Source organism: Dasypus novemcinctus, chromosome X, assembly GCF_030445035.2.
Source record: "Dasypus novemcinctus isolate mDasNov1 chromosome X, mDasNov1.1.hap2, whole genome shotgun sequence".
Lineage (NCBI taxonomy): Eukaryota > Metazoa > Chordata > Mammalia > Cingulata > Dasypodidae > Dasypus > Dasypus novemcinctus.
The window spans coordinates 179647044-179672057 of NC_080704.1; the positions used below are offsets into that span (position 1 = coordinate 179647044).

General features: G+C 61.3%; 2 protein-coding genes across 6 annotated transcripts in view; one reads left to right on the forward strand and one right to left on the reverse strand.

The window, feature by feature from the left end:
• Positions 1-2270: 2270 nt before the first annotated feature.
• CCNQ (cyclin Q) lies at positions 2271-12933 on the forward strand. 2 transcript variants are annotated; one of them, XM_004453980.5, is made up of 5 exons: positions 2271-2483; positions 4691-4874; positions 6366-6498; positions 7861-8088; positions 12446-12933. In XM_004453980.5, the coding sequence occupies exons 1-5, from the start codon at positions 2366-2368 to the stop codon at positions 12533-12535; spliced, it is 753 nt and encodes a 250-aa protein (XP_004454037.1). In that variant the 5' UTR covers positions 2271-2365; the 3' UTR covers positions 12536-12933. The 2 variants fall into 2 exon arrangements, with proteins under 2 accessions (XP_004454037.1, XP_004454038.1); XM_004453981.5 differs by lacking the exon at positions 2271-2483 and adding an exon at positions 2825-3292.
• Positions 12934-16234: 3301 nt separating this feature from the next.
• Positions 16235-25014, reverse strand: part of ATP2B3 (ATPase plasma membrane Ca2+ transporting 3) — a 60778-nt gene continuing 51998 nt past the window's right edge. For all 4 annotated transcript variants that reach the window (XR_011647925.1, XM_058292166.1, XM_058292167.1 and 1 more), the window contains one exon: positions 16235-19207. Coding sequence is in view for 3 of the 4 variants with exons in the window: in XM_058292166.1 (XP_058148149.1) it covers positions 18899-19207 (309 nt within the window). In the remaining variant the exon portion in view is untranslated. The remainder of the gene's footprint in view (positions 19208-25014) is intronic.

The window sequence follows — 25014 nt, forward strand, 5'->3', positions numbered from 1 at the left end:
CCAATGGAAGGGAGCCCAGCTGAGGTCAGAGGTCAGCTCCCAGGATCACAGAGCAAGGTGGAGAAGGATGGAGAGGCAAACGGGCCATGTGGTACACTTCCCGTCCTCGGGTTGCTTAGGTCTGGGGCAGGGGCAGTCACAGAACAGAAAATCCCAAAGAGCTTTGTCAGATCAGTTCGTGGCAGGGCCACACAAGCACACAATGGGGGGACCTGACTGCCTCTGGAGGGCAGGTGCTTGAGGGTGGCCAGGGAGACTGGAAGGGCACGTTGCCCAACTGAGGGGGTAGGGGGAGAACATTCTAGATAGAAGGAATGTCACATGCAAGTTCTGGAAGGAAGTTCCAGGGACCAAAAGGAGGCTGCCTGGCTGGCGGCCACATAGGCCATCTTCTGAGGGCCTCACCTGAGGGGCCGTCAAGAGGCAGCTTCTCCTCCCCTCCCGGCTTCTGAGGTATGAGGCTCTCTGCTTGCCTCCCCCTCAGGCCATAGAGTCATCATGGTGGCTCCTCGGCAACAGAGGAAGACGTGGCGCTGGGAGACCATCACCCTCTGGGAGAGGTGCCCAAGGACCCTGCCATGGGAGGGACAAGGAGGTGAGGCCCAAGGCCGGCCAGTGGACGGGTAGTGCCTGCCAGGGTATCTGGCCCTGGCCTGGGCTCTCTCCTGACAGGAAGCGCCCTCCCCCTTGGCAGCAGGGCTAAGCCCATTCACGTTTGATGCTCGGAGGCCCGCACTGGCAGGGGGTGTCCTGGGCAAAACCATATGTCCAGGTGCTCCCCCCTGGAACCCACGGGGGTGACCTCGTTTGTGGAAAGGGTCTCTGCAGATGGCATTGAGTTAAGGATCTCGGATGAGATCAATCTGGCTTAGCCGGCTGGGCCCTAAGCCTATGCCAAGTGTCCTAAGAAGAGACGCAGAGGACAGACAGAGGAGAAGGCCCTGTGAAGACGGAGGAAAAGGGAGGTGGCCACAGCCCCAGAGCATCCTGGCAGCTCAGCCTCATCTTTTTTTTTTTTTTTCTTTTTCTTTTTAAGAACTTAATAGAGGGAAGTGGACTTGGCCCAGTGGTTAGGGTGTCTGTCTACACATGGGAGGTCGGTGGTTCAAACCCTGGCTTCCTTGACCCGTGTGGACCTGGCCCATGCACAGTGCTGATGCACGCAAAGAGTGCCCTGCCACGCAGGGGTGTCCCCCGCGTAGGGCAGCCCCACGCGCAAGGAGTGCACCCCAGAAGGAGAGCCGCCCAGCGTGAAAGAAAGTGCAGCCTGCCTAAGAACTTAATAGAGCTGCTTTTTTCTTCTTCTTTTAAATACACTTTATTTTAGAGAAGTTTTAGATTACAGAAAAGTTACATTGGAAGTATAGGGGACTCCCATCTACTCCACCCCCTCTCTTCCCTCTTTTTCCCCTGTTAGTGACATCTTACATTAGTGTGGGCTTTTTGTTACGTTATTTTATTTTTTATTATTTTTGAAACACATGGATAATAGTTCACATTGTAGTTCACACTCTTCCCCCAGTCCATTCAGTGGGTTATGGCAGGATACATGATGTCCAGCATCTGTCCCTGCAATATCATTCAGGACAACTCCAAGTCCCCAAAATGCCCCCACGTCACATCTCTTCTTCCCTCTCCCCGCCCTCAGCAACTACTGGGGCCACTTTCTTCACCTCAATGCAACAATTTCTTCTATTACTAGTCACAGTTGTTTTATAGTAGAATATCAGTAAGTCCACTCTAATCCATAGAGTTGCACTTTCGTTACAAATTATTGAAACATACTGAACTAGGCAAGGTCTACAGTTCACATCATAGTTTACATTTTGCTCGTCCTCATCTTGGGGCAAATGATGCAGAACTATTTCCTGATCATAAGAGCAAGCAGTGTTCACTGGAAAATCCAGACATCGCCAGCTCTCCCGGGCCCAAGCCTGGTCGTCGGGCCACCTGACGTCCCCGCGCTTCCCGCCGCTTTCCTTTCCCCAGGGCGGGGCAGGGAGGAGCCGGGGACTCCCAGGGGCGGAGCCAGGCAGCTCCGGGGGCGGGGGAGCACGCCAGCCGCTCGGCGGCGTCGGCGTCGGCGTCGGCGACTGCGCCTGCGCCTGCGCCCTCGGCCGGGCCCGCCTTCTGTCTGGGAGCCCCGGCGCTCGGCCAGCGGGGCGGGGCCTGTGGGGTGAGGCGGGGCCTGCGGGGCGGGGCCTGCGGGGCGGGGCGGGGCCTGCGGGGCGGGGCGGGGCCGGGCAGGCCGCGGCGGCCTCGCCCGCCTGCGCTCGCGCCCGCCCGGGCTCCCGGAGCCGGCGTGCGCTCGCCGGGGGCGGCTTCTCCCTCCGGCGGGTGTCGTGGGGCCGCGGGCCGGGGCCTCATGGAGGCCGAGGGCCCGGAGAGTTCCGGAAGCGAGCCTGCGGCGCCCAGGGCCGAGGGGCGGCCGGCGCCCGAGGCGCGGGTGCACTTCCGAGTGACGCGGTTCATCATGGAGGCAGGTAACCGCCGCCTGCCCGCGACCGGGACGGGGCCCCCGGGCCCCTGCCCGCGAGCCCGGGGAGCGGGGGCCGGGGGGCGCGGGGCTGCGCGCTCACCGCGGGGTCCCCCCCAGCCCGCCGTGCGCGTGCGCGGGGAAGGCGACGGCGCTGCGGGCCGCGGCTGCAGGGAACCGCTTCCGGGAGGAAGGGCGCGGAGAAGGCGGCGGCCGGCCGAAGGCGAGGGGCAGGGCCTTCCGGGTCAAACCCCCGCTTACCGAGGCCGGGAGGCCCCGAGGGAGGACGAGCGCCGGTCCCTCGGCCATGTCCGTGCTGTCGTCCCATTTCACAGATGGGTAAAGAGGCCCTAGGAGAGGAAGCCGGGAGGGACCGGCCCCGGCCCGCAGCGCTCCCGGACAGGAGGTCGCCGTCTGGCGTTTGGTCTCACGGAGCCTTTCGCAGCCTGCTGTGGTGAAGTCCCATCCCACCGAGCACCCGAGGTGCAGCAGGATGTCCTGGTGTAGAGCAGCCGCGCTTCAGGGCCAACACCCTGTTTCTGTACCAGTGGCGTCTGGCGGATGACAGTTAGCTCATGCCTTTGCTAGCGCTGTGCAGTCTTTGGTGGGGCGGGCCGAGTTGGGGGACTCTGCTTCCACTTCAGGGTGGATGGAGAGTCAGACAAACCAGGCAGGACCCTGCATCCCGGAGGGTTTCAAATGGACTTTAATTCCCAGGAAGAGCTGCCAAGCCGATGAAGGAAGGGTGGCACGTCACCTCTGCCCCAAGCCTCCCTGTAACCTGGCGGAGCATTCGGCCCTGCGAGGCCTTACTGGGTAAAACAAGGCTGGGGCGCACAGGGGCAGTAGTACCCCCTTCTCTGGCATCTCTGGGAATGAGGGGTTCCGTGTAACTGAAGTGTTAACACCCCAGCAGTTTTCTGAGTTACCGCTTTCGGCGAAGTTCTTTATGAAAACGTACGGCATGTGCCCTTCTGTGGTGGGCTGTATAATTAAGGCCCTTTCTCCCCCCCCTTCCTGCCCCCCAGTGGGGCCACATCCTAGTCCCTGGAGCCTGGGCATGTGACCTTACAGAGCAAAAGGGACTTTGCAGATGGGAGTGAGGATTTTGAAGTGGGGACGTTAGCCTGGGTGTTCCGGGTGGGCCTGGCGTGAGCGCAGTGGGCCTTGTAGGAGGGACGCAGGAGGGTCTGAGCCGAAGCAGGAAGCCCGGTGACGAGGGAGCGGAGTCGGGTGTGCTACGGCGCGGGTTTTGAAGACAGAGGACAGGGGCCACCGGCTAAGGAGTGCCGGTGCCTCTGGAAGCTGGAAAAGGCAAGGAAATGCATTCTCTGGAGCCCCCAGATGGAACCAGGCCTGTTCAGCCCTTGATTTTAACTCCTCCCCCAAAGACTCCCTGCAGACTTCTCCCCGCCCCCCCAAACTGGAGGAAAATACACCTGCATCTACATTGTTTTCAGCCACTGGCTCTGCGGTCGTTTGTTACAACAGCGGTTGGGGACTCATACGTCACCTTAGGGAGTCTTGAGGAATGACCCTTGGTTGTTTCCGGCCTCCTTCAGTCCATCTACTCAGTGTCTTAGAAGCGTCTTCTCTTGTTAACGTGGGTCATTGTGAACTTGGCCTGTTGGTTTGAAAGTATTTCAAAATAAAAAGTTAACAAAACAAAACAGCCAAACTCTCCATCCCGCTCCATGTTCTGTGCTCTGTTTGCCTTCCGGGTTGTGGGTCTGCCCTGGCGCTGGGCGGTGGCCGTCAGGGTTGCCGGTGGCTGCTCTGGCGGGGGCTCCTCGTGGCAGCGCCCCGCTGGCTAGGAAGGCAGCACTGGCTGCCACGTTTTGCCTTAAGGGCAGGACTGGGGGCCCCTGTGTTGGTGTGCCGGGGAGGCCTCTTCCCCCCCCCGCATCGTCTTGGCAGGGTTTTGGTCAGGGGAGGTGCAGGGTGGGCGGTGGCCAGGCAGATGCACAAGGGCGTGTTGGCCTCACATGGGCCGCGGTCGCCTAGGCTCCCCGGTGGCTTTGGCCTCGTCGGCGTCTCAGTGTCGGAGGAGCCTGGCTGGAAACCCCCCGACCCCCGCAGCTGCCGGCTAGTCTGAGGGTGCTCGGTCCTGTCTCGATGGGCGGGCACCCCGGGGGGCCGAACTCGGTCTCAGCTGGACTCCTTGGGGGGGCGGCGCCGAGGTGACGCGTACTCCCCCCTGCTTTCTTTCTGTAGGCGTCAAGCTGGGGATGCAGTCCATTCCCATCGCCACCGCTTGTACCATCTACCATAAGTTTTTCGGCGAGATCGACCTGGACGCCTACGACCCTTACCTGATCGCCATGTCTTCCATTTACTTGGCCGGCAAGGTGGAGGAGCAGCATCTGCGCACGCGCGACATCATCAACGTGTCCAACAGGTAGCTGATGGCCCCGCCCTGGGAGGCCAGTGGCCCGGGAGGGAGCGCAGAGGGCAGGTCAGACCCCGCCGCCCGCCAGGCGCCCGCCATCTAGCTGGGAAGGCGAGGCCGGCCCGGGTCCTGGGTGGCCCCGAGTGGCAACTGAAAGCTCTATCTGCAAAGGCAGGAAAGGAGACCAGGGGTGGGGGAGGCCTGGAAGGCCAGACCCCTGGAGGGCGGAGGTGGGGGAGGAGAGGGAGGCCGGAGGAGAGGGAGGCCCGAGGAGAGGGAGGCCCGAGCAGAGGGCGTGCTGGGAGGGGCGTGTGGGAGAAGGCTCATCTTCAGTCTTAGACAAGATGGGGCGGAGGTGGGCCCAGCTGGGCAGCTGTCGTTCACGTCCGGCCAGAGACCTGTCTTGCTCAGGAGCTGCGCGCTCCCCAGTGGGTCTGCGTCGTGGTGGCCAGCACAGGCAGTGCCCAGCCAGCGGTCCCTGCTGGGGAAGGACGCGGGGCCCTGCCAGGTGGCCGGCCGCCCTGACTCCTGGGACTCGAGGGCCCAGGAGAAAGCCGTGGGATTTGGGGGAACCTCCTTGCTAGCAGCATGTCACTGGCCTTTCCTGGAACGCTGAACTCGTTAGGAAAGAGAACTGTTTTGTGTTGCTGCTGCGGAGAAGCGGGTAACAGGGAAGGCACTTGCTACCCCTAAGTGTGACGGATCGTGGAGTGCAGAGGCAGGCTGACGTCAAAGCAGGCAAGGGAGCCGGGCGAGGGTGCCAGGGTCCCCCTGTAACTGCTAGAGCCCCATCAGGGAAGGCCCAGCCGAGGGGGAAATGGGCGGCTCCTAAATAGACAGGCGCCCGGGGTGGGGGGTGGGATTCTGTGGGGAAATCGGAAACTGAGTGGGGACCTTGGGGGTGGGAGTCATCGTCACACGAGGTTGATCCCTTGAGTGTGAATCTTGTTCACCTGTAGCTTGGTGATTTTGCATACGCGAGAATGTGGGGGACGCATACAGTGTAAGTGAGGAAAGAAAGATCTGGAAGCAAGGAAAGACCTGGGAAATCTAACACCGAACACTTGGCTGCCGTGTTACGGTTAAATACAGTTTCTTGGGCACAGAGAGAGCGAGCGCGAGTGATCCCTGGTGATAGAGAAGGCTCTTAAGGCCAGGCTGCCTGGAGCAGGAGGCGTAACCGACGTGGGAAGATGCTCCTTGTGGCCGCGCCAGCGGGACCACAGCCCTCTACAGTGGCCATCTTGCTGGAGGATTCAGGGACGGCCCGTCGGGGCTAAGGCTTGAAGCCAGCTCCTTCCCTCTGCCCGTGACTCTCTTCTTCCCGTACGTTAGACACGAGCAGATGAAGCCTGGTTTATAAAGAGATGAACAGCGGAACTCATGCCAGTCAGCAGAGGCACGCGATCGTCTCTGTCTTCCCATCCCGTTGCGTCAGGGCCTCCGGGCGTCCTCGCCACCCTGGTCTCTGGGCATCACCGTTGCCGTTTCTCCGCACAGGTACTTCCACCCGAGCAGTGAACCCTTGGAGCTGGACTCGCGCTTCTGGGAGCTCCGGGACAGCATTGTGCAGTGCGAGCTGCTCATGCTGAGAGTCCTCCGTTTCCAGGTCTCCTTCCAGCACCCACACAAGGTACGTGCTGGGCGCGCAGGAGCTGCCAGGTGCTCTGTCCCGAAAGGGCATTGCAGCCAACCTCTCAAGGCTGGTGTGGTGGTGGGGCGAGAGGTGTCTCCTGCGGCCACGGGAGGCGGGCAGGCAGGGTGCCTGGCCACACCAGTCCCCGTGAGCCTCTCTCGTGCCTGGGAGCCCATCTCCAGCTCAGCTGTGTTGAGAAGGCCAGGAGAAAATCCAGAAGGTGGAGTCACATCGTACACATCCGTCTCGTTCGAAGAACTAGTTAAAGCAGCAGCGAAAGGGAACAGTTCCACATCTTGAGAGTGTTTGAATCTGAGATTCTGGGCGTGTGAAACCCACGTGAGAGCAGCTGGCCAGCGGGACTTGGGGGGAGAGGTTGAAGAGCCGGGATTGGGTCTCCAGCCAAGGGTGCCCGGCTGGTTTTGTTCTCGTGGGCAGAATGCTTGGTAATGTCTGAGGGGGCGAAGGCACCCACCGTGTTGGCAGGCGTGGGATGGCACCTCAAGAGGAGTCTTAAGAATAGCCCCAGGGCTCTTGAGGACATAGCCTCAGGGCGTGAACTGGCGGAGCTGCGTTGCCGCGAGCATCTGTGCCCTTGCCCTTGCTTTAGTTGGGGCGGGAGCCTGAAGGCCGGAGTTGAGCTGGCGGCCTGGATTCCGGCCCACGGGGCCTGCTGCGGGCACGTGCGCAGGGGTGTTTGGGCCTCTCAGACAAGCGCACCGATTTCTTGCCTGCGATTTGGGCCGAGTTTCTGCCTGCTGGGAGTAGCAGCTGACCTGCAAGCGATTAAGGCTTTGTCACCTGAGCAGGTCACTCTTTTAGGTTCTGGGGCACTGGCGGGCACACCCCGGTCACCAGGCAAGCAGGTGCCTGTCACCGTCTGGCACCCGGGCGTCCAGCCAGGGGCACGGGGCACCACCTCTCTGTCAGGCAGACAGGACAGTGAGAAAGAGAATGGAGAGGAGCGGCAGGAGGGCTGGGTGCTGGCCATGGGGGGGGTGGGCCTGAGCTGGGCCTGACGGGTGAGAGGGTAGCCTGTGGGGGGCTGGGGGAAGCCGGTAGAGAGGGGACGCGAGGCGGTGGGAGCAGATTCCAGTGTGGCGGGAAGCGGGGGTGGGCCCGTGGCGGAGGGGACGGGGCTGGGGAGGAACAGAGGGCCTGGAGGCCGGCGCAGGGCGTTGGGGTTTCGGCTAAGGCACGTGGGATGCCCGCAGGGGTTGGAAGCAGGGCAGCGACATGCTCCCCTTTGCTTGTGCTGAAGGTCATTCTGATCAGGCTCGGGAGAGAGTGGCGGGGGAGGTGGCAGTGGCCGTGGGCCACAGTCCTCCAGCAGTGTGGCCGACTCAGGTGTCTTTGCAGTACCTGCTCCACTACCTGGTCTCGCTCAAGAGCTGGATGAACCGCTACAGCTGGCAGCGCACCCCCATCGCCGTGACTGCCTGGGCGCTGCTGCGGGACAGCTACCACGGAGGGCTGTGCCTCCGCTTCCGGGCCCAGCACATCGCCGTGGCGGTGCTCTCCCTGACCCTGCAGCTCTACGGCGTCGAGGTGCCCGCCGACGCCGAGGCCCAGAAGCCGTGGTGGCAGGTGAGGGGCCGCGCGGGGCCCGGCCTGGCTGGCGTGGGCCCACCTTGCCATTTTCTCGGGACCTGCAAGAACAACCCTTGAACCGGAACCAGATGCTCTCCTGTTTCATTGTACTCCTCATCCGTGGCGATGAGGGCTGTGAGCCCATTAGAATGGTCTCACTGTGGCTTTCTCCACCCCTGCCCGGCGGACATTTGGGGTAGGCGCCCTCTGGGGTGCGGGCCGCCCCCCTGGCCTCCACCCATGAGATGCCAGGAGCACCCCCTCTGGTGGCGACCGCCAGGCATTGGCAGATGCCCCCTGGTGGGCAGAGGGATTGCCCCCATCAAGAACCACTGGTTTAGCTGAGAGCAGCCAACACTTAGCAAGTTGAACGTGGACTGGAAACCGATGCGGGGCCAACACACACGTGGCTTCACGTCACAGACACAGGGGCGGCTTTAGGACTAGGAGGGTCGGTTAGGTTAGCCAGGCCAGGTAGATGAGGTAGGGCCAGGGGACCGCCAGCTCCCTGGGCTCACCCCACCCCCGTGGGGTGATTCTGAATTGCTGCTGCTCTGTTGTTTTTTAAATAACCAGCTGTTATTTTTTAGGGCAGTTTTAAGCTGTACAGAAAAATTGCACAGAAAGTACAGCGAGTCCCCACACCTCACCCCGCTCAGTATCCTCTACTTTCGTCCTCTTGCACCAGCGTGGTACGTTGGTTACCATTGATGGCCCAGTGTTGACACATTGTCGGGGACCAAGGTCCCCAGCTGGCGTTCGGGTTGACTCTCGGTGTATAGGTTTTGACTAGCACGTGAGGTCACATATCCACCGTGACGGTGTCACGCAGAATCGCGTCACTCCCGGCAGTGCCCTGTGCTCCGCCTCTCCAGCCTCTCCCTCCGCTCACACCCCTGGCAGTCACTGATCTTTTTGCGTTCTCTCTGGGTTTGCCTTTTCTGGGGTACCCTATCGTGGGAATGGGGCCGTCTCCAGCCTTCGCAGATGGGCTTCTCTCCTTCTGCGGGGGCTTGAAAGGTTCCAGGTCTTTGTGGCTTGACGGCGCATTTCTTCTTATTAATACCATTCCACTGTGTGCTCGGGCCACGGTTTGTTTGTAAATCTGTTTGGGAAAAGCGCGCCTCAGGCGATTTTGACACACTGTCCCCCGCGGTGTCGGGCAGGCACTTGACGCAATCCTGGTCCTAGATGATTTTCTCCTGAGAAGTCCCACCTTTCCTCGGAGGTGGACTCCTGAGGGCGTTTGATTTTTTCTTTCCCTTTTCCATACTCGAAGCACTGTTCCTTTCTTCACACCTTATTTATCTGGCATTGTAGAATGAGGTTCTATCTAAATAAATTTTTAGATAATGGAAGCTCTCTCCTTTCTGTGCACGCCCCCCCACGCACACAAAAGGCAGCGCTGGGAGGAAATCTTCCTAAAATGTGCCATTTTTTGGACTTCCTAACCAGAGGTTAGCCTCCTGAGCCCTCGGCCTGGAAGGCTCTCCCCAGAAGTGCCCCGGCTTGTCCCCCCCTGCCACAGGTGAGAGAGCCCACCCCTGGCCGGCCTCCTGGAAGCAGGCTCCTGCCTGCTGCCCCTGCTCCCTGGCCTGCAGGCCCCGGCACACCACAGCTGCTGCGGATGTCCTGCGTGCATCTTCTGCCTCCCCCTCTCCCACCAGGTTGTTAGTGCCCCGAGGGCAAGGATGTCACCCTAAAGTTACCGCCACATCTCCTGTGCCTAGAACTGGCACGTAGTAGGTACTCACGTGTCTTTGAAGAAACGAACACACGGCCCTGGTCCTGGGCCTGATGCGGCCCCCGTGGTCTCGTGGTGAGAAGAGGGCATCGGTCTGGGTAGCAAGGACATGTCTCACGTGGGCTTCTCGGAGTGGGTGGGGGTCAGATGCTGAGTCCACAGGTTCTTTGCTCTGTTGGCATGGGTGCTGGTGCTTCCCGGCCCTGCAGCCTGCGGGTGTCTGGTGAGTGTGGCCGCCTGCTCCCGCCTCAGCTTCCGTTGGAACTCGGGACTGTCGCCTCCATTTGCTTGTCTTTCGACTTCCTGTTCTCTTAAGTTGCTCCGAAGTTGCCCTTTAAGCAGTGGCAAAGCCGCTGCCCCCATCCCAGCCCTACTGAAAAGAGCAGGGGGCCCTCGCTCGATTGTCTGGCGCTTCCACGAGGCTAACCCCTAGCTGCTGATGGTGGGGAGAAGTTGCCCCTTCTGGGGTGGCAGCCCCATGCTCCACCAGCGCTTCTTCGTTTTGTTTTTTAAGTAAAGTTCATTTCAACTTCAAAAAAACAACAGACACGAGGCAGCTTAAGAAATTATGAAAGGGTTACCTTGAAAAAAATACTATCCAGGCACATTTATCTCATTTAGTTTTACTTGTTTCTCCAGTGTTCAGAAAGATACATAAATAAGCACAGATTGGTGAGATGACATGACCAAGGTCTCCTCGTTATTGAAAAATTTGAAAAAAAAAAAGACTTGATCTTATTCACATCTTATAAAACTAAATCCCATATCTTTTCTTTATCCTTTAGCATTGACGTAGTACCTTTTTTTTCATTTGCTACAAAATATTAGTGTTAACTCCTAAGTTGCATTTTCCCACGGATGACCCTATTTTGTATGTTGTAGCAAAACATTCTTGTATTTATATTATTAACCGCAATCCTCATCTATCACCCACATCATTTATTCAGTCCCTAGATTCTCCTCTGTCTTTCTTTAAATGAACATTAACCTCCCTAGACCACGCCTTTCAGCCACAATCACATTCGTAAATCAGCAGTGTTAGTTACACCCCTAATGTGCCACCATCCGCTCCATCCACTTCCACGCCAGCTCTTCCACGGCGCCGGGAGCCCAGGCCGCCCCTGCGCCTCCGGTCAGAGGGCTCCCACTGACAGCCCCTGCCCACTCTGGTGCCGGAACGTCGCCCGGCCTGGTAGGGTCGTGTGTCAGTCCGAGCGGGAGGCTCTCCTCTGCGAACCTGTGCCCTTGGGCTCCCGTGGGGCTCGAGGCTGTGTCCCTGCACAGGCTTTGGTCCTTGTTTGGACCCTGGGGTGGCCACCTGCCCTGCACCACTTTCAGTGGTCACTTCTCAGCTTGTGGTTTCCAGGACCCCGGGGCAGCGTGACGGTCAGGCCCAGGATGAGGCGGGCAGGCTTCCTGGGCCAGTGCTGTTGAGACTCTAGGTCCCTTCTCCTTGAGGCGGTAGCCTGAGGTGGCCCTAGAGTTCTTGAGGGGTAGGGGACTGGTCCCAGGTCCACTTCTTGCCTTGGCTTGGCTCAAGGCCTTGCCTCCGGTGTCTTGTTGGCTCCTCGGTTCCCCAGGGCAGCCGTGGCAGCCGACCCAAGGCTCGTGGCTTTGGTTTTATGTCCCTCGTGGCCAGGGCTCCCCTAGAGCACCCTCGGGCTGATGAGGTGCTGGAAGGACTCGTGGGCTCAGCAGTGCTCGGGTGCCCAGTTCTGCTCTAGATGGCGAAAGGCTGCCAGTTACCATGGGCAGAGGGAACCGGGGCGTGGGGCAGGGCCCAGGAGGGACCAGGCGCCAGCTCCAGCTGTCCCCTCCCGGGGGCGTGCGGACAGCGCTCACGTCTCCCAGCGGCAGCGCCTGACGCCAGGCACGGAGTCTGGCCAGCCGCGCAGCTCGCCCGCGCCTCGACGCCCAGCCTTTCCTTGGGGACCCCGCCTGGCCGGCCTGGCCCAGTCCCCGGCCCCTCCAGAGGTCCACCCCGACCCGGCGAGGCCCCCGGAAGACACGGCCTTGGCCTGGACTAGCTGGCCGCTCAGGGCACCCGGTGTCTAGTGAGCCGCTGATCAGGCAGGACCTTCCAAGGGCTCAGACGTCACCTCCCAGCGCCAGCAAGGGCTGGTTTCTTTGGCAGGTGCAGGGGGTGGAGACCCCACGCAGCACACCCCCTCGGCTTCTGGCCCCTGGCGCCCCTTGCAGTCTGTCTTTGTAAGCTGCTTTTCTGCGCGTCTTCCAGAGGTTTGGTCTGGGCTGTACGGCGGGTGCCGCAGGGGCCAGGCTCCCTCGTCCGCTCTAGTTCTAGACTGGGGACCCCACCCTCTCCTGTCACCCACGTCCCCAGCAGCCCTGAACCTGCCACCGACTCCCTGTGGAACCTTGGATGAGACTCCTCTTGTCCTTGGTTCAGACATGGCAGCAAGATTGTTCCATCTGGAACGTTCTCTGCTCCATAGCCTCTCAGCAGGCCAGGCGAGAGAATGCCCACCGCGCGTGCCAGCCCGGCCCACGTCCTTCCTGGCCAAAGACTTGCAGTTCCCTGCTCGGTGGTTGGTGACCCGGGGTGACAGCAGAGCGAGCCTAATCGGAGCCTGTTTTCCTTCTCCTTTCTAGGTGTTTAGTGCCGACCTAACCAAGCCAAGCGTTGATGACATTGTGTCTGATCTCATTCAGATTTATACCATGGACACAGAGGTCCCCTAAGGCTCTGGGCCAGGCCTGTCCAGAGAGAAGCCATGGCGGCCGACCCCCAGAGGATTGGTTGGGAGGGATAGTTTTGTGCTGCCGGAGACGGGCTGGCGATGATGGTGACGCGCCGCCGCGTGGGCTTAGGCGTCGACCGTCCCCTGGCAGCCGTGTTTCAGACGCAGCGGGCAGGCCGGGGGCACGGGCTAGGTGGGAGCGGAGGCAGTCCGCGTTGGCATTCATCCTTCGAGAGGATTCCGACTGCATGTGCGGCATGACCTTGCCGAGAGGAGACTCGAGACGACACAGTGGACTGGCCCCCCTCGGGAATTTTTTTAAAAGCCAGATTTATAGCAAGCCTGAGCGTGCGACACAGATGGAATTTTATTTTGTGTAATAAAAGACGATGCAAATCAGCGCGGACCCCGGTCTCTGCTCTCCTCGGCGGCTGCCTTCCGGGTGTTGGCGGGGGCGGGGCGGGGGGCACCTGCGACTCCACTTCACCTGAACTGCACTCCGGGTTACACATCCTTGTGTTCTGGGACATCCTTGGGGCAGTCTGGCCATCGCGTCCTGGGCCTCACTCTTGGCACTTCCTGCTGGAGAGGACCACTCTCGGGTGTGTTAGAAACACAGTTCTCCCGGGGGGCCCTGTTGACATGGTGGGGTCAAAAAAAAAAAAGGTCGGGGGGACTGCCCTGGGTCCTTCCCCACCCCCATTTGGGACACTGCAGCCCGGGAGAGTGGGCTCCCCAGCCGCAGCACACACAGCACCTGGCGTGCCCACCGTGGGGCCTGACCCAGCCCTCGTGACGGTGCTGTTGACTCCGGCTGGGTGGCCCCGGTGTCTGCGGCCTGGAACTCCTTTGTGGCAACTGATGATCCAGCTCTCCTTCATGGTGTTGCATCGCAGCTCTGGCAGCTGCCCGGCTCTTCAGTGAACAGTATTTACTGAGCGCCTGTTCTGGGCCAAGGGCTGTTCCACCCTGGGGGACATGGCAGGGAAGCAAGTGGACAAAAGCTCTTGCCCTCACCAGGCTTCCTCAGGTGGCGGGGGGCAATGAGAACAAGTGCTGAGGAAAGAAGGCGGCACGGAGTTGAGCTTGGCCTTGTTGGTTGTCTCATCCAGCCGCCATTTGTCGGAGCCCTGCTCCATGCCAGATGCTGGATGAACCGACACGTTACACGTCGTGGGATTCCATCTTGTATGGCCCCTCGCCTCTAGAACTTTACTGCTGGGTGTGTGCGCTGTGGTGGGGCCCGATGGCAGCCCTCAGATGTGCCTGGACTTACTGGCTGCTTGGCAAGGGGCAGCCAGGATGGGCAGCAGCATCTCTTCCAGAAGCCAAGCCAGAAAAGGTGACGGTGAGACTCGGACGGAAGGCTGCTGCCCGGGGGCCCCACCCCCTCCCCTGTGGCCCCGGATGATGGCCTCCCAAGGGGCGACCCTGGCCTAGTCTCTCGCGTTCAGGCCCTCAAGTGCCCTGCCCGCCGCCCTGTGCCCCTGCCCCTCCTGCCCCCAGCGTTTTCTTGAGCTGCTCTTACTTAGTCTTGAGGCTTGGATTCGAGCTCACCCCAGACTGGGCCTCCCACCTGCCCGCCCCTGGGGTTCCCCTTTTCCACTGTGGTTGGTACATCTGCCCATCTAGCTAAGAATGGAACACATGAGGACAGGGTTGGCGGCCCCCGCAGCTGACAGAGGGGCTGACCCAGGACAGGGGCTCTGGGCCTGGCGTGCGGACAGCGAGGGGCCCGGCCTTGGCCAGGGCCTTGCTCCCAGTGGTGCCTGCCCTGCTCTTTGGCATCACTGGCTGTGGACGTGAACGGGATAAAGACATGAACGTTTGCCTTTGGGTTCTGGGTCTTCTCCCTGACAAGATGGCAAGCTCCCTTCAGAGCAGAAGCTTCAGTTTCTTGGGATCCCCTTTAGGCCCCGACCTGAGCTTCAAACCTCCAGCATGGCAGGGGGCCCACACTCCTGCTTTGGGATCGACTGTGGGCGATAAAGGGCTTTCCTCACGTCTCCTGATGCCCAGCCCTGGGCTCTGGGTGGGGAGGGGCTTCGACTCCTGGGGAAAGCTCTCTCTCACCAGGCCTGTTCCGGAATGTTCCCTCCCTGCCCCACTCCACCCCAAACGCCAGGCTCAGGGGCCGCTTCCGTGGGCACGTTGTGAGTCTTCCATGAACTGGCCAGCTTGGACCAAATCGTCTCAGACTGTGACTGGCCTTTTAAATCCCTGGAGTTCTTTGTGTGCAGGCCCCTGGGCCTGTCACCTCAGGGTTTGGGCTCGTGGCCACCACCTGACGTCCGGCCATGGGGACCAGGAAGCATCAGCCACAAAAGCTGAGAGTCAGGCCCCGTGTCTCCGGGCCTGGCTGGCGGTCTGGACGAGGCGCCCCGAGCAGGTTTTTCTAGGCACCAGAAGACTAAACTCAGTGCTGTGTGGTGGACCCCGCCCTGCCCGTTGGTTTCCTATTGCCAAGGAGATTGCAAATAAAATAACGGGGGTCAGACTACCACTGGGCTGTAGGAAGGCCAAATATGGTCAGATTCCACTTCCGTGAGCTGTCTAGATGGGGCAAGGTCGTTAGGGGTCACCAAGGGTGGGGGAGCGGGGAGCCATTGCTGCGTGGGCATAGAGGGTCTGTGTATTTCGGACATTTTTAAATAAAATTCACCTTAAAAAGTAACGGGGGTTAAAGATATACAGCCTCCCCGTCTCCTTTATTTTAGGTGAAAGCAGGTCAGCGGGGAGAGATTGAAGTAAGAAGTTCTAGAACCTGAAGCTTCAGGGGCTGTGAGCCCCGCGCAGATCTTGCTCACTGGAAAGTGATACATTTCTGCGCCTTCCTTGGCCTGGTAAACCCAGGAGGAGGAGGAGGGAGGGAGGCCACCCTGGGAGGGCCTCGGCGGGTCCTTACCCCTTCCCAGCTGGTCTCGTACCCACGGGAACCTGCGTCGTATTTGATAGTGGAAGTCAGGGGAAGAGAATGCACAGACAGATGGATGTCTCGAGATTGACTTGTCCATCAAGCGAAGCAAAGGCTTTCTGCTCTCTGCCTCCCGTTTTCTGCGCTTGTCTTTTTGCCTTTTTTAGAATCACAAAGCGCTGATGGTTGGAAGGGAACGCGGTTTTCTCCTTTCTCGGCAGCTTCCCTGGCAAATGTGTGCAACGGCGCTGCCAAGTCTAAAAGGGAGCTGTGTGCAGCGGATGGACACAGAAGACACCCGAGGAGATGAGTCCCAGGTCACTGGGTTGCTTTCCCGGAGGGGACGGGGGTGAAGGGGTGGGCCGGGGGCACAGTGGTCCATGGCCACAGGTGTCCACGCACCTTGGAAACATGGAAGACTGAGGGTGCGAGCAAAGGAGGAGGCGAATGAGCGAAAGAATGGGTTTCCTTCTGGTGGGCTCTGGCGTTTGGGTCGCAGTGCCCGGGGCCTGCTGGCTCTAGGTGTGGGTGTCCCCTGTGGTTAGAGTAGCACTGGGCCACGCTGTGCTGGGAGGATGGCGGCATGTGACTTTCCTGGGCCAGGCCCAGAAAGCGAGTGACTGCCTGATCCGGCCTCTGGCCCCCTGTCCCCAGCAAGCCCTTTTCCTCCTTCACATAAGGATGCGCAGAGGCGGGGACAACCGCCTGCCACCCGCAATTCACAACAGTCCCTGGCTTCCTTCTCTACAAGTTCTCAGGTGACAAATAACACACAGTACCCAGACCGGGATTGTAGGAGCCTTTCATTGTTTTTTGTTGTTGTTGTTGTATTTTTTTTTTTTTTGTATTTTTTTATACACAGAAATTTTGGTCTGTTCTTTAAATTAGGAAATTCAACTACAGACTTTAAATTATTATGCATCTGTGGTCTTTCTTGTGAAGATAGTTTTTGTTCGTCTTTATAACAGGCAGAGAAAAATGTAAAACATGTTGAATAACTGAACACAGTTGACCAAGCCATTCCATACGATATAATGCTTTATAAAGAGGGGCCTCCCGACGAGGCAGTGCGAGGTGCGGCTTTCCGGCGCCCCCTCTGCCCGTCTCCTCAGCCCATGCCCCCGCGGAAAGACAACCTGGGAGGGAGACAGTCAACATTTACACTAGGCAACTTTGTACAGCAGCAGGGAGGTTTGGTTTGAGTAGATAATGACCATTTGCTCGATCACTGGGTCCACGACGGAGAATGAAGAGAAGCCCGGGAGTGGAGCAGCACACAGTGTGGCCTCGTCAGCCGCAACACTGCAGATTTCCTTTCTTGTTTCACAACACCGAGACCCTCCATGAACTGAGTTGCCTTTCTTGTTGTTGTTTAAACAAGGACATCGGGGAACAATTTACAAATGGGTAACATTCTCAACGTGCCCTTTAGAAAAAAGGGATGGCTTTAAATGATCTGTAGCTGGCATTTAAAGGGGGACTCTCTTCTCCAGCGGCACCCTACCTCCTGAGGGCTGACACCTCCCGCCCAGGCAGGGCACAATATTCGCGTTCAGCGATGGGAAGCAGGCGCATTTCGGTTTGGCTTGGCATGCGGACACCGGCCCGGACGCTCACAGAGCAGGCGGAGGCGAGACGAGCCCTCTGCTGTGCCCGGGCGGGGAGGTGGCGTGGCGGGTGATGCGGCGATGCCAGCTGGCCGTGCTTGAGCCCGGCGCCTGCCGCACTGCCCCTGCAGTCTCCCTCCCAAGGGATGGGTCTACGTGGGAGCTGTAGGATGGGTCCGGACCCGCCACCTGCTTGCAAAATGGGAGCCACGTGAGCTCAGAAGGTCAAGGGGCCCCGTGGCAAAGTTGCGCCCACCTCGCCAGGGTCACCGGGGAGGGTCGGCCGGCCGTAAGAAAGCGCCCCTTCCGTCTCGGCTTCCTCGGTGGGATGCTCATTCAGGGGGAAAGTGAGGCACGGCAGGGAGGGCTCCCATGTGGCCCATCGTGGGAGCCCGGGCCTGGCCTGCTGATAGACCCCATCCGCTGGGCTGGCCAAGAAGACCTGTGTGTCAGCGACACCGACTTCCTCGGCCTCCCGGGCCTGGGCGAAGGGGCCACGGGCTCGATTCGAGCTGCACAACAACATGCCGTTCCTCCGAGGGGCTTCGCTTCGGCATTTGCTTCCCCGGTGTCACCGGCGTGGTGGCAGATGCTCGTTCGGGCCGTCGGGGGCGACCTCTGTCCTCAGAACGAGAAGACCGGGTGGCAAGAGCATTTGAGCTGTGGCATCCGAGAGGTCACCTGGTGGGAACGTCCTGGCATTTGCTGAAGCAAGTGGCGAGGGTCGGGGCGTGTGTTTCGATCCGCCCTCTCAACTCAGTTTCTTTGGTGCTCTCGGCGCTTGCCCCGACCCCTCTGAGCTGGCACCGCTGGGCCTGCCCCCCCAATGAGGCTGCACCCAGGGGCTCGGGGCTGGCACCTGGCCGGCGGCACCTCATGCTCTTGAAAGCCCACCAGCCAGAATTAAGGGCTGGGAATTGGAGCTAGGACAGAAAGAAAAAGGAAAACAAAGCTCGCCCTTCCACCGGCTGCAGGGCATCGTGCTGAGCAAGACTTTGGTATTATCCTTTTCCATACGACCTCCCACTAGACTGGCTGTCCGCTTCCAGGTAGGGCTCTCAAAGGGCCAATTTGCCCAGCGTGACCCCTCTTGGACTCGTGTCCCCTACCCCTTCGCTGGCCTGGATTTTCTCCAGAAGTCCAACCACCACGCTCCCAGAACTGCGCGGGGAAGGAAGGGCTGAGGGGTGGAGAGCGGAACAGAGGGGCTGCGGGGGCGGTTAGGGAGCAAACTCTATGAACCAGAGAGATTCTGGTGGTCTAGGTCCCTAACCAAAACCAAAACACCTGCTAAAATAAATAATGGGATTTCCAGACGAAAGCGCCTCTCGTCCGCTCTCTGGGCACATCCAGGTGCACGCAGGGGTGCATGCGGGTGGCCCCCGTGGGCAGGGCGCCAGGCTGCAGCCCAGAGTGTGTCCCCCCCTTTTGGTGTGCCTCTACTGATCCGGTGGCTCCTGCGTGGGGGCAGCCGAGCTCCCCTTGAACCCCGAGCAGCCCCAGCCCCGCGGCACGGCCCAAATGGTGAACGCCGGGGTGGGGGGTGCGGGTGGCGACTGTCATCTTGGTTTAAAAGAAGAAACACCAACAAAAAAGCATCCAAAGGAAAAAAAAAAAAAGGTGGGGGACCCCGCTCCTCTCCCTCCGCTGCCCCTTCCTCCTCTTTGGACGACGCTGCACCCTTGGGGGAAGGATCTGGCCTCTTCAGCCCCCTCGGCGTGTCCCCCTCCGGTCTGTATGTGGGTTGACATCTGTGTGTGTGCATGCATGTGGGGGGCGTGCACGCGGGCGCGCGCGCGGGCGGGGGTGCCTGCGCGCCCGGGGCGCCCGAGCGCGGCTCGGGTCAGAGCGATGTCTCCACACTGTGGAGCGGGCTGCCGGGGCTGGAAGAGGTAGCTGACTTGCTGCCGCCCGTGGCCAGGTGCACGCCGCTGTCGATGGCGTTGTTGTTCTTGTTGGGGGACGGCGGCGGCGGGGCCCGCAGGCGTTCCTCGTTCTCGTCCACGTCCGTGTCGTCGATGAGCGGGATGTTGTGGGTGAAATCGTTGATCAGGAACTCGGGCGTCGTCATGAAGTTGTGGATGGAAGTCTTGGACTCCGGCTTCTCCAGGCCTTCGTAGAGCGAGCTACGGAATGCTTTCACCACCCGGATCTGCAGCGGGGACGGGGGACAGAGCGAGGACAGGAGGGCGGCGGTCAGCGGCCGGCCACGCTGGCCGGTCCGTCCGCGTCCCCGCCCTGGGACGGCCACTGGAGGGGCTGGGACCCAGCCTGCGGCCCGCGCAGCCTCGCGGAGGGGAACGCCCGTGGCCTCGCCTACGCTACCCTGCGCAGATGTTCCGGAAGGCGAGGGAAGGCCTGGACCCTGGGCTCGACCTAGACCCCTGCTGCTCGGGCCAGTGGCCGCTCCTGCCGTCTCGTCTTCCCCTCCTGGCCCTCCCGCTGCCACCTCCGCCTCTGTCCCTTGGCCCTCTGCTCCGGGGACCCCCCCAGGCCCGTGTCCCAGCGCTGGCCCTGGCGGGCCTCTGACTATCACCAGCCGCCGGGCAGCTCCACTGCTGAGGCGACGGGGCATCCGAGACCGAGGCTGGCCCGGCTTTTGACACGTGGCCACCACCACGCCTGTCCCCGCTCGCCTGGCCTGGTCCTGCGGGCGCCTCTGCCACGCTGCAGCTAGGCCAGTGCGAGTCTGCCCGTCCCTCCCGCCGGAGAAAGTGGCGCGGCTCCTCCTCCCTTCTCAGCTCCAGCACGAACCACCCCCCCCCCCGCCTTTGCCAACCCCTGGGCCTGCGCACAGGGACCCTGCTTCCTCCAGAGCCCTGTCCCACTTCCGCCACTGCCACCAGCGCCTGTGGCAGCCCCAGGAAGAGCTGGGCCTCGTGTCGGCCGCAGACCGCTCGCTCTGAACTCCATCCGGTGCACACCCTGCAGAATCCTAATCCACGAAGTGGCCCCTTCGGGCTCTTAAATCCCTCCAACCTCCCCTTGCCCCGTCCCAGGTCCCGAGGCTGCCTGCCCCCCCGGGGAAGTGGGTCTCCCGGGACAGAGGCTCCGAGCCATCGATGAGGCGAGGGACCAACCCTGGACTCATGTCCAAGGCTCGTTCTCTAGGATCTGGTTTTCTGGGTTTAGCCCGGGTGTCAGCAAGCAATGGCCAGAGGGCTGAATCTGGCCCGCGCCCCGTGTTGGTAAATAAAGTTTGCTCATCAGATGGCTAAGCCCGTTCCTGCGCGTGTTGGCGGGGACGCGTGGTCCGCGGAGCTGCGGGGATTGACTAGCTGGCCCTTGACAGAATGTTGCCGACCCCTAGTTTGGACAGGGCGTCACCCTGTTTGCAAACGAGTCTCTTTTAACCCTCCAGTGGAACAGGTCCACCCAGCGCCCAGCCCCTCTGGAGGCCTCAGCCAGGCCAAGCGCAGTGGTCCCATGTCCACTGAGACGAGGCAGACCTCGGTCTGTTGTGTGCCAAAGAGTGATCCCAACCCTCCATCACGGGGGAGTTTTCTAACAACATATCTTACACGCAGCCGGGGCTTTCTCTGAATTCTGCGAGGCCACCTCCGCCAGACGGCCGAGTTCCCGAGTGCTCCCCCAGGCTCCTGCCCGCCCCTTGGTTTCGGAGAGAGGGGGAACCCAGAAATGGAGCGCTGGATCGTGTTTTGCGTTTCGAATGGGAAGAAACAGACTTCCTGTCTTGGAGCCACCGCTCAGCTCCTGCCCGCCTCGCCTGGGCCCAGGGCCGCGTGGAAGCCGCCCAGGGAGTCCGCGGGCGTACCTACTGCCCTGGAGAAGGGCCGGATGCCAGGCAAGGTGCTTCCCCGGACCCCAGGCCTCCATTTGGAGCCGGGGCGTGTGGCGTTGAAGGCCACCGCTTCCACCTACCCACGGGGTTTCTCACTGCTCTACTTCAGTGCACCTTTGTCGAGCCCACGGATGAGTGGGAGAGCCACGAGAGGGGCTGGGGGCTCCACCACCGCAGACGTGCAGGTCGGCCCGCGTAGTCAGCTTTGCTCCCAGCTCTCTCTCCCCCACATTCTCTCGAGCTGTTGCAGAACGGCCTGCTCTTGGGCTTAGGGTGGGTGCTTTCAGCCCCCGGGAAGCTGGTGCAGTGAAAGCCGGTGGACGTTTCTAGAAGGGCCCTTCCCCAGCACCTGGGCTCCTCCTGGCTCTTCTGCTCCTCCCCCAGCCCCCACCAGCGACCGGGCTCGCAACCAGGCCACCTCGATGCCATCGGTACCACCTCCTCTGCGCTCCAGACTCAGGCTCCCAGTGGCCTCCCTGACACCTCCACTCTGAGGCTGACGGACCCCTCAGATTTGAGGAGAGCAGGTCCCCAGTGCAGCACGGGGCTCTGGGCCAACCCACCCACCAGCATGCCTGCAACATCTTCCCAGCTCGAGCCCCTTCCCTCCTCTGCTGCCACGCCTGCCCCAGGGCCTTTGCCTGGCCTCTGCTCCGTCCCTGGCGCCAGCAGATCTGTGCCCTGCCGAGGGCCAGAAGTCATACAATTGCATATGCCCCAGTCCGTTTTACTGTGTGATATTTACAAGATAAAAGACCTGGAAGGTGCCCCCCTGAGAAGATGACTCCTGGGTGGGCCTGAGGTGTCTGGGGAGGGACCCGGCAGGGCTGGGTGCGGGTGGGGCTCTCCGGAAGCTTCCCATCTCTCTCCCAGTGAGGCCAAAGCCTCCGAGGTGGCTCTCTGCCACGTCCCCACCTCCTGGCTCCAGGGACACCCCCACGCCCCACCCTGTGACGCCGGTCTTGGTCCCACAGTCCCTCGAGCTGCAGCTACCCTCTCTGCCGTGCCCTGTGGCCTCCCGGCCTGTGCCCTGCTCCCGTTTTCCCGAGAACCCTTTCCCGTCGGGCCTCTGACCGCCCACCCATACGGCTCTGGCCAGGACCCCAGGGGTCTCCGCGTTGCTAAACCCCACCGGTCACCGCCCTGTCCTCCTCACGTCCCAGGGCCCCGGGACTCGCGCCTCTTCTCCACCTAGAGTTGCACGTTTCCTCTCATCCCTCCTCCACACACCCCAAAGCACCCCACCCGCACCCTGCACCCCACCCCTCCCACCTGCCGGCTGCCCGATTCCAGGAGAATCTGGCCCCTGTGCGCCAGGGCCCCCACTGCTCCCCCCGCCTCCTGGTGTTGCCCACTGGTGGCCCTTTTGAACAGTCCCTCTGTCGACCTGACCCCTTGCAGAGCTGCTAGGAGAGCCTGGCTCAGCCGCTTCCTTGGCTCCCTTTAGTCCCAGGCAGGTTGGGTGCACCCTGCCCCAGGGCCTTTGCACTGGCCATCCCCGTTCCCTTCCCCAGGGCCTCACGGGCCCCCCCCACCTCCTTCTCCGTCTGCACCCTGCACGTTCCATTCCTCCTCTCGCCCTCCTGCTCTCTCTCACTCAGCGGGCAGGGGTTCTCGCCTCTCATGGTGGCGTCACCCCAGCCGCGCCTGCCCGCTCCCTTGGCTCTGAGCGGCTAGCCCGAGCTGCTTTTGGAACCCCTCAAGCCTGCTCCCTCGTCCAGATGGTTCTCCCCTGGTTTGTTCCCACACCCGGCTTAAGGAACTCGGCTCAAAGATCTGTCCTCAGAGAGACCCTCGCGGACAACCCGTGTCCAAAACGGCGTCCCTAGCACGTCTCTGACCCTGCTTTGTTTGCCCGAGAGCCTGGGGACCATGTGGTGACGGCAGCCCTAAAGGCCAGCTCTCACCTGCCTCCCCTGGAGGGGCCCAGGCCCAGTGCACGGGAGCCGGGAAGGAGATGGGGTGGGGGGCGCTGCGGGCCACAGGCCCCCGAGGCAGGGGGGCGTGTGTGGTAGCTGGAGCAAGGGGCACGAGAGTGCCGGGGGAGGCGGAGCTGCCCCGCTTTTGGTTTTCCAATGTGGCGGTGGCGATGGAGGCGGCAGAGGACGGTTGAGCGAGTGGGCGACAAGCAGAGGCCTGAAGGAGCCCTCACCCCACTAAAGAGAGAGGAAACAGAGGGAAAGGAAAGACAGAAGAGGAGGAGGGGAAAGGAAGGCTCCTGTCCAGCGCCGCCAACAGAACGCCAGGAACCGCGGCCTTGCCCTGGTGGCCCGCAGGCTCCCTCCTGCCCGGCCGGCTCTGCCCCCACTGTGAGCCTGGCACCTTTCCCGGTGGCCCAGGCTTTGGCTTTAGATCCGGGAAACTGCCCTCCAGGCCCCTTGAGGGTTTCCTGGCCCACCCATGGGCACGAGGGTGAATCGCGACTTGCCAACGACACACCAAGGCCTTTGAGGGACATGAGCTGCTCTGAAGTCAGGCCCCCGAAGCCTGAAGGTGCGAAGATAGCTATTGAGGGGCAGGCTGTGTCCTAAGGGCAGGGGTGTCGGGCTGTGCATTAGGAAAAGGGAGATGTGAACCCCAGAGGCGGCCCTTTGGGGATCAAACCCAAGCCCCCTAAATGAAGGCACGGCTTCGTCCAGGCGGGCAGGCCGAAGGTGCCAACGGCCTCCCACCCTGGATCCGGGAGCGCATACCCGGGACCCTGTGAGCCCCGACTCGTGCCAAAGAGACCTGCGCGAGGCAAGGCCCGAGGCTTCTTAGGGGCTTCGGACTGAAGGGGACGTGGGAGAAAGAGCCCCCAAACCGTCCTCTGGGTTGTGGGGTCTCCGGGTGTGTGCTTCAGGGATGGCCTGCCAGGCCCTACCCTGTGGTGCGGCCCTTGGGTCCGGGGAGGGGGGCAGCTGACTTGGCGGAGGGGCTGGTATGGTTGCGCCCAACGTCAAACCTTGGCAGGTGGGAGACGAAAATGCCAATCCACTAGCTCCAGAAACAGGTAGGGCAGCTCAGCGCCAAATCCCTCAACCTCCCGAGAAGGGAGCAAACCAGACGGTGTTGTCTGCCACGCGTGTGTGAGCACCCCCGAGGAACACGTCTGCCCGAGTTCCGGAAAGGCGTACCCCGGGACAGGTGTATGGGGGCTCTCCCCGCCTGGCTGGGCTGAGCAACTACTCTGTCTCCAGCACACTTAAGAAGAACAAAAAAACCCGGACAAGACTCCCACCTGCTCCCTGGGCCAGGGAGGCTTGTGACCCACGTGGTGAGAGCAAGGGCACAGGCATGGCTGCCTGTTGGGACGAAGGCCAGAGGGGGAGCCGGCGGGGACTTGGGAGCAGCTGGGGAGGGGCTGGGACTTGTCTGGGTGTCACTGTCTGGGCCTCCAAAGTGAAAGAGACCGAGAGGGCCTCTCGATGATTCTAGAAGCCTGGCTTGTTTCTCCCAAGCGCTCCCGTCCTCCACCCAGCGCCCTGGATTTGCAATGGGATGGTGCAGCTCCCTCATTTCCCAACGGCTGAAAGCGATCATTAAAGAAGGCTCTTTCCTGAGCCACTCAGACGGGCTGGCCTCAAGGGCACGGCCAAGGCCATGGGCCGTGTGGTGGTGGCGGCCATGAAAGGGGAGGCCAGCCCGACTGGTTTTAAGATGGAATGGCTGTGATGGTGGTATAGGCAGACCAGGCAGGGGTGGGCAGGAGGCTGGGGGTCCTAGAGCTGGAAAGGAGGGGGGTGGGGAGGGAGCGCTGGTGACAGCTGCACCTGCTGAGGCCACCGGCTCAGGACTGGGCGTGGGTGTGTGAGGGGTGGGCTCCAATGTGGCTGTGCTGGACCCTAGCCTCCTCCTTGTCACCCCTGGAGGGAGGAGAAGCCAGAGCCCTCCGCCGGGCAGGCTCCCGGGAGATGTTGCCCTCATCTTGCCCTCACGTCAGCCCCAGGGTCTGAGGGCACAGGAGAGAATGCCACGTGTCTCCCTGGCCCTCCTTTTCCTCATCCCTGCCCCCCATGGCACCATCTCCCTGCAGCACCCCAGGTCCTTAGCAAACCGCGCCAGAAACAGTGACGATGGTGGAGTGTTTTGGGAGCTCCCTGGTCAGTGCAGAGCCACTGTCCCAGGTGCCTGCCAGTGGCCGTGGAAGCTGCCGGTGTGGTCCCCTGAAAAGCTGC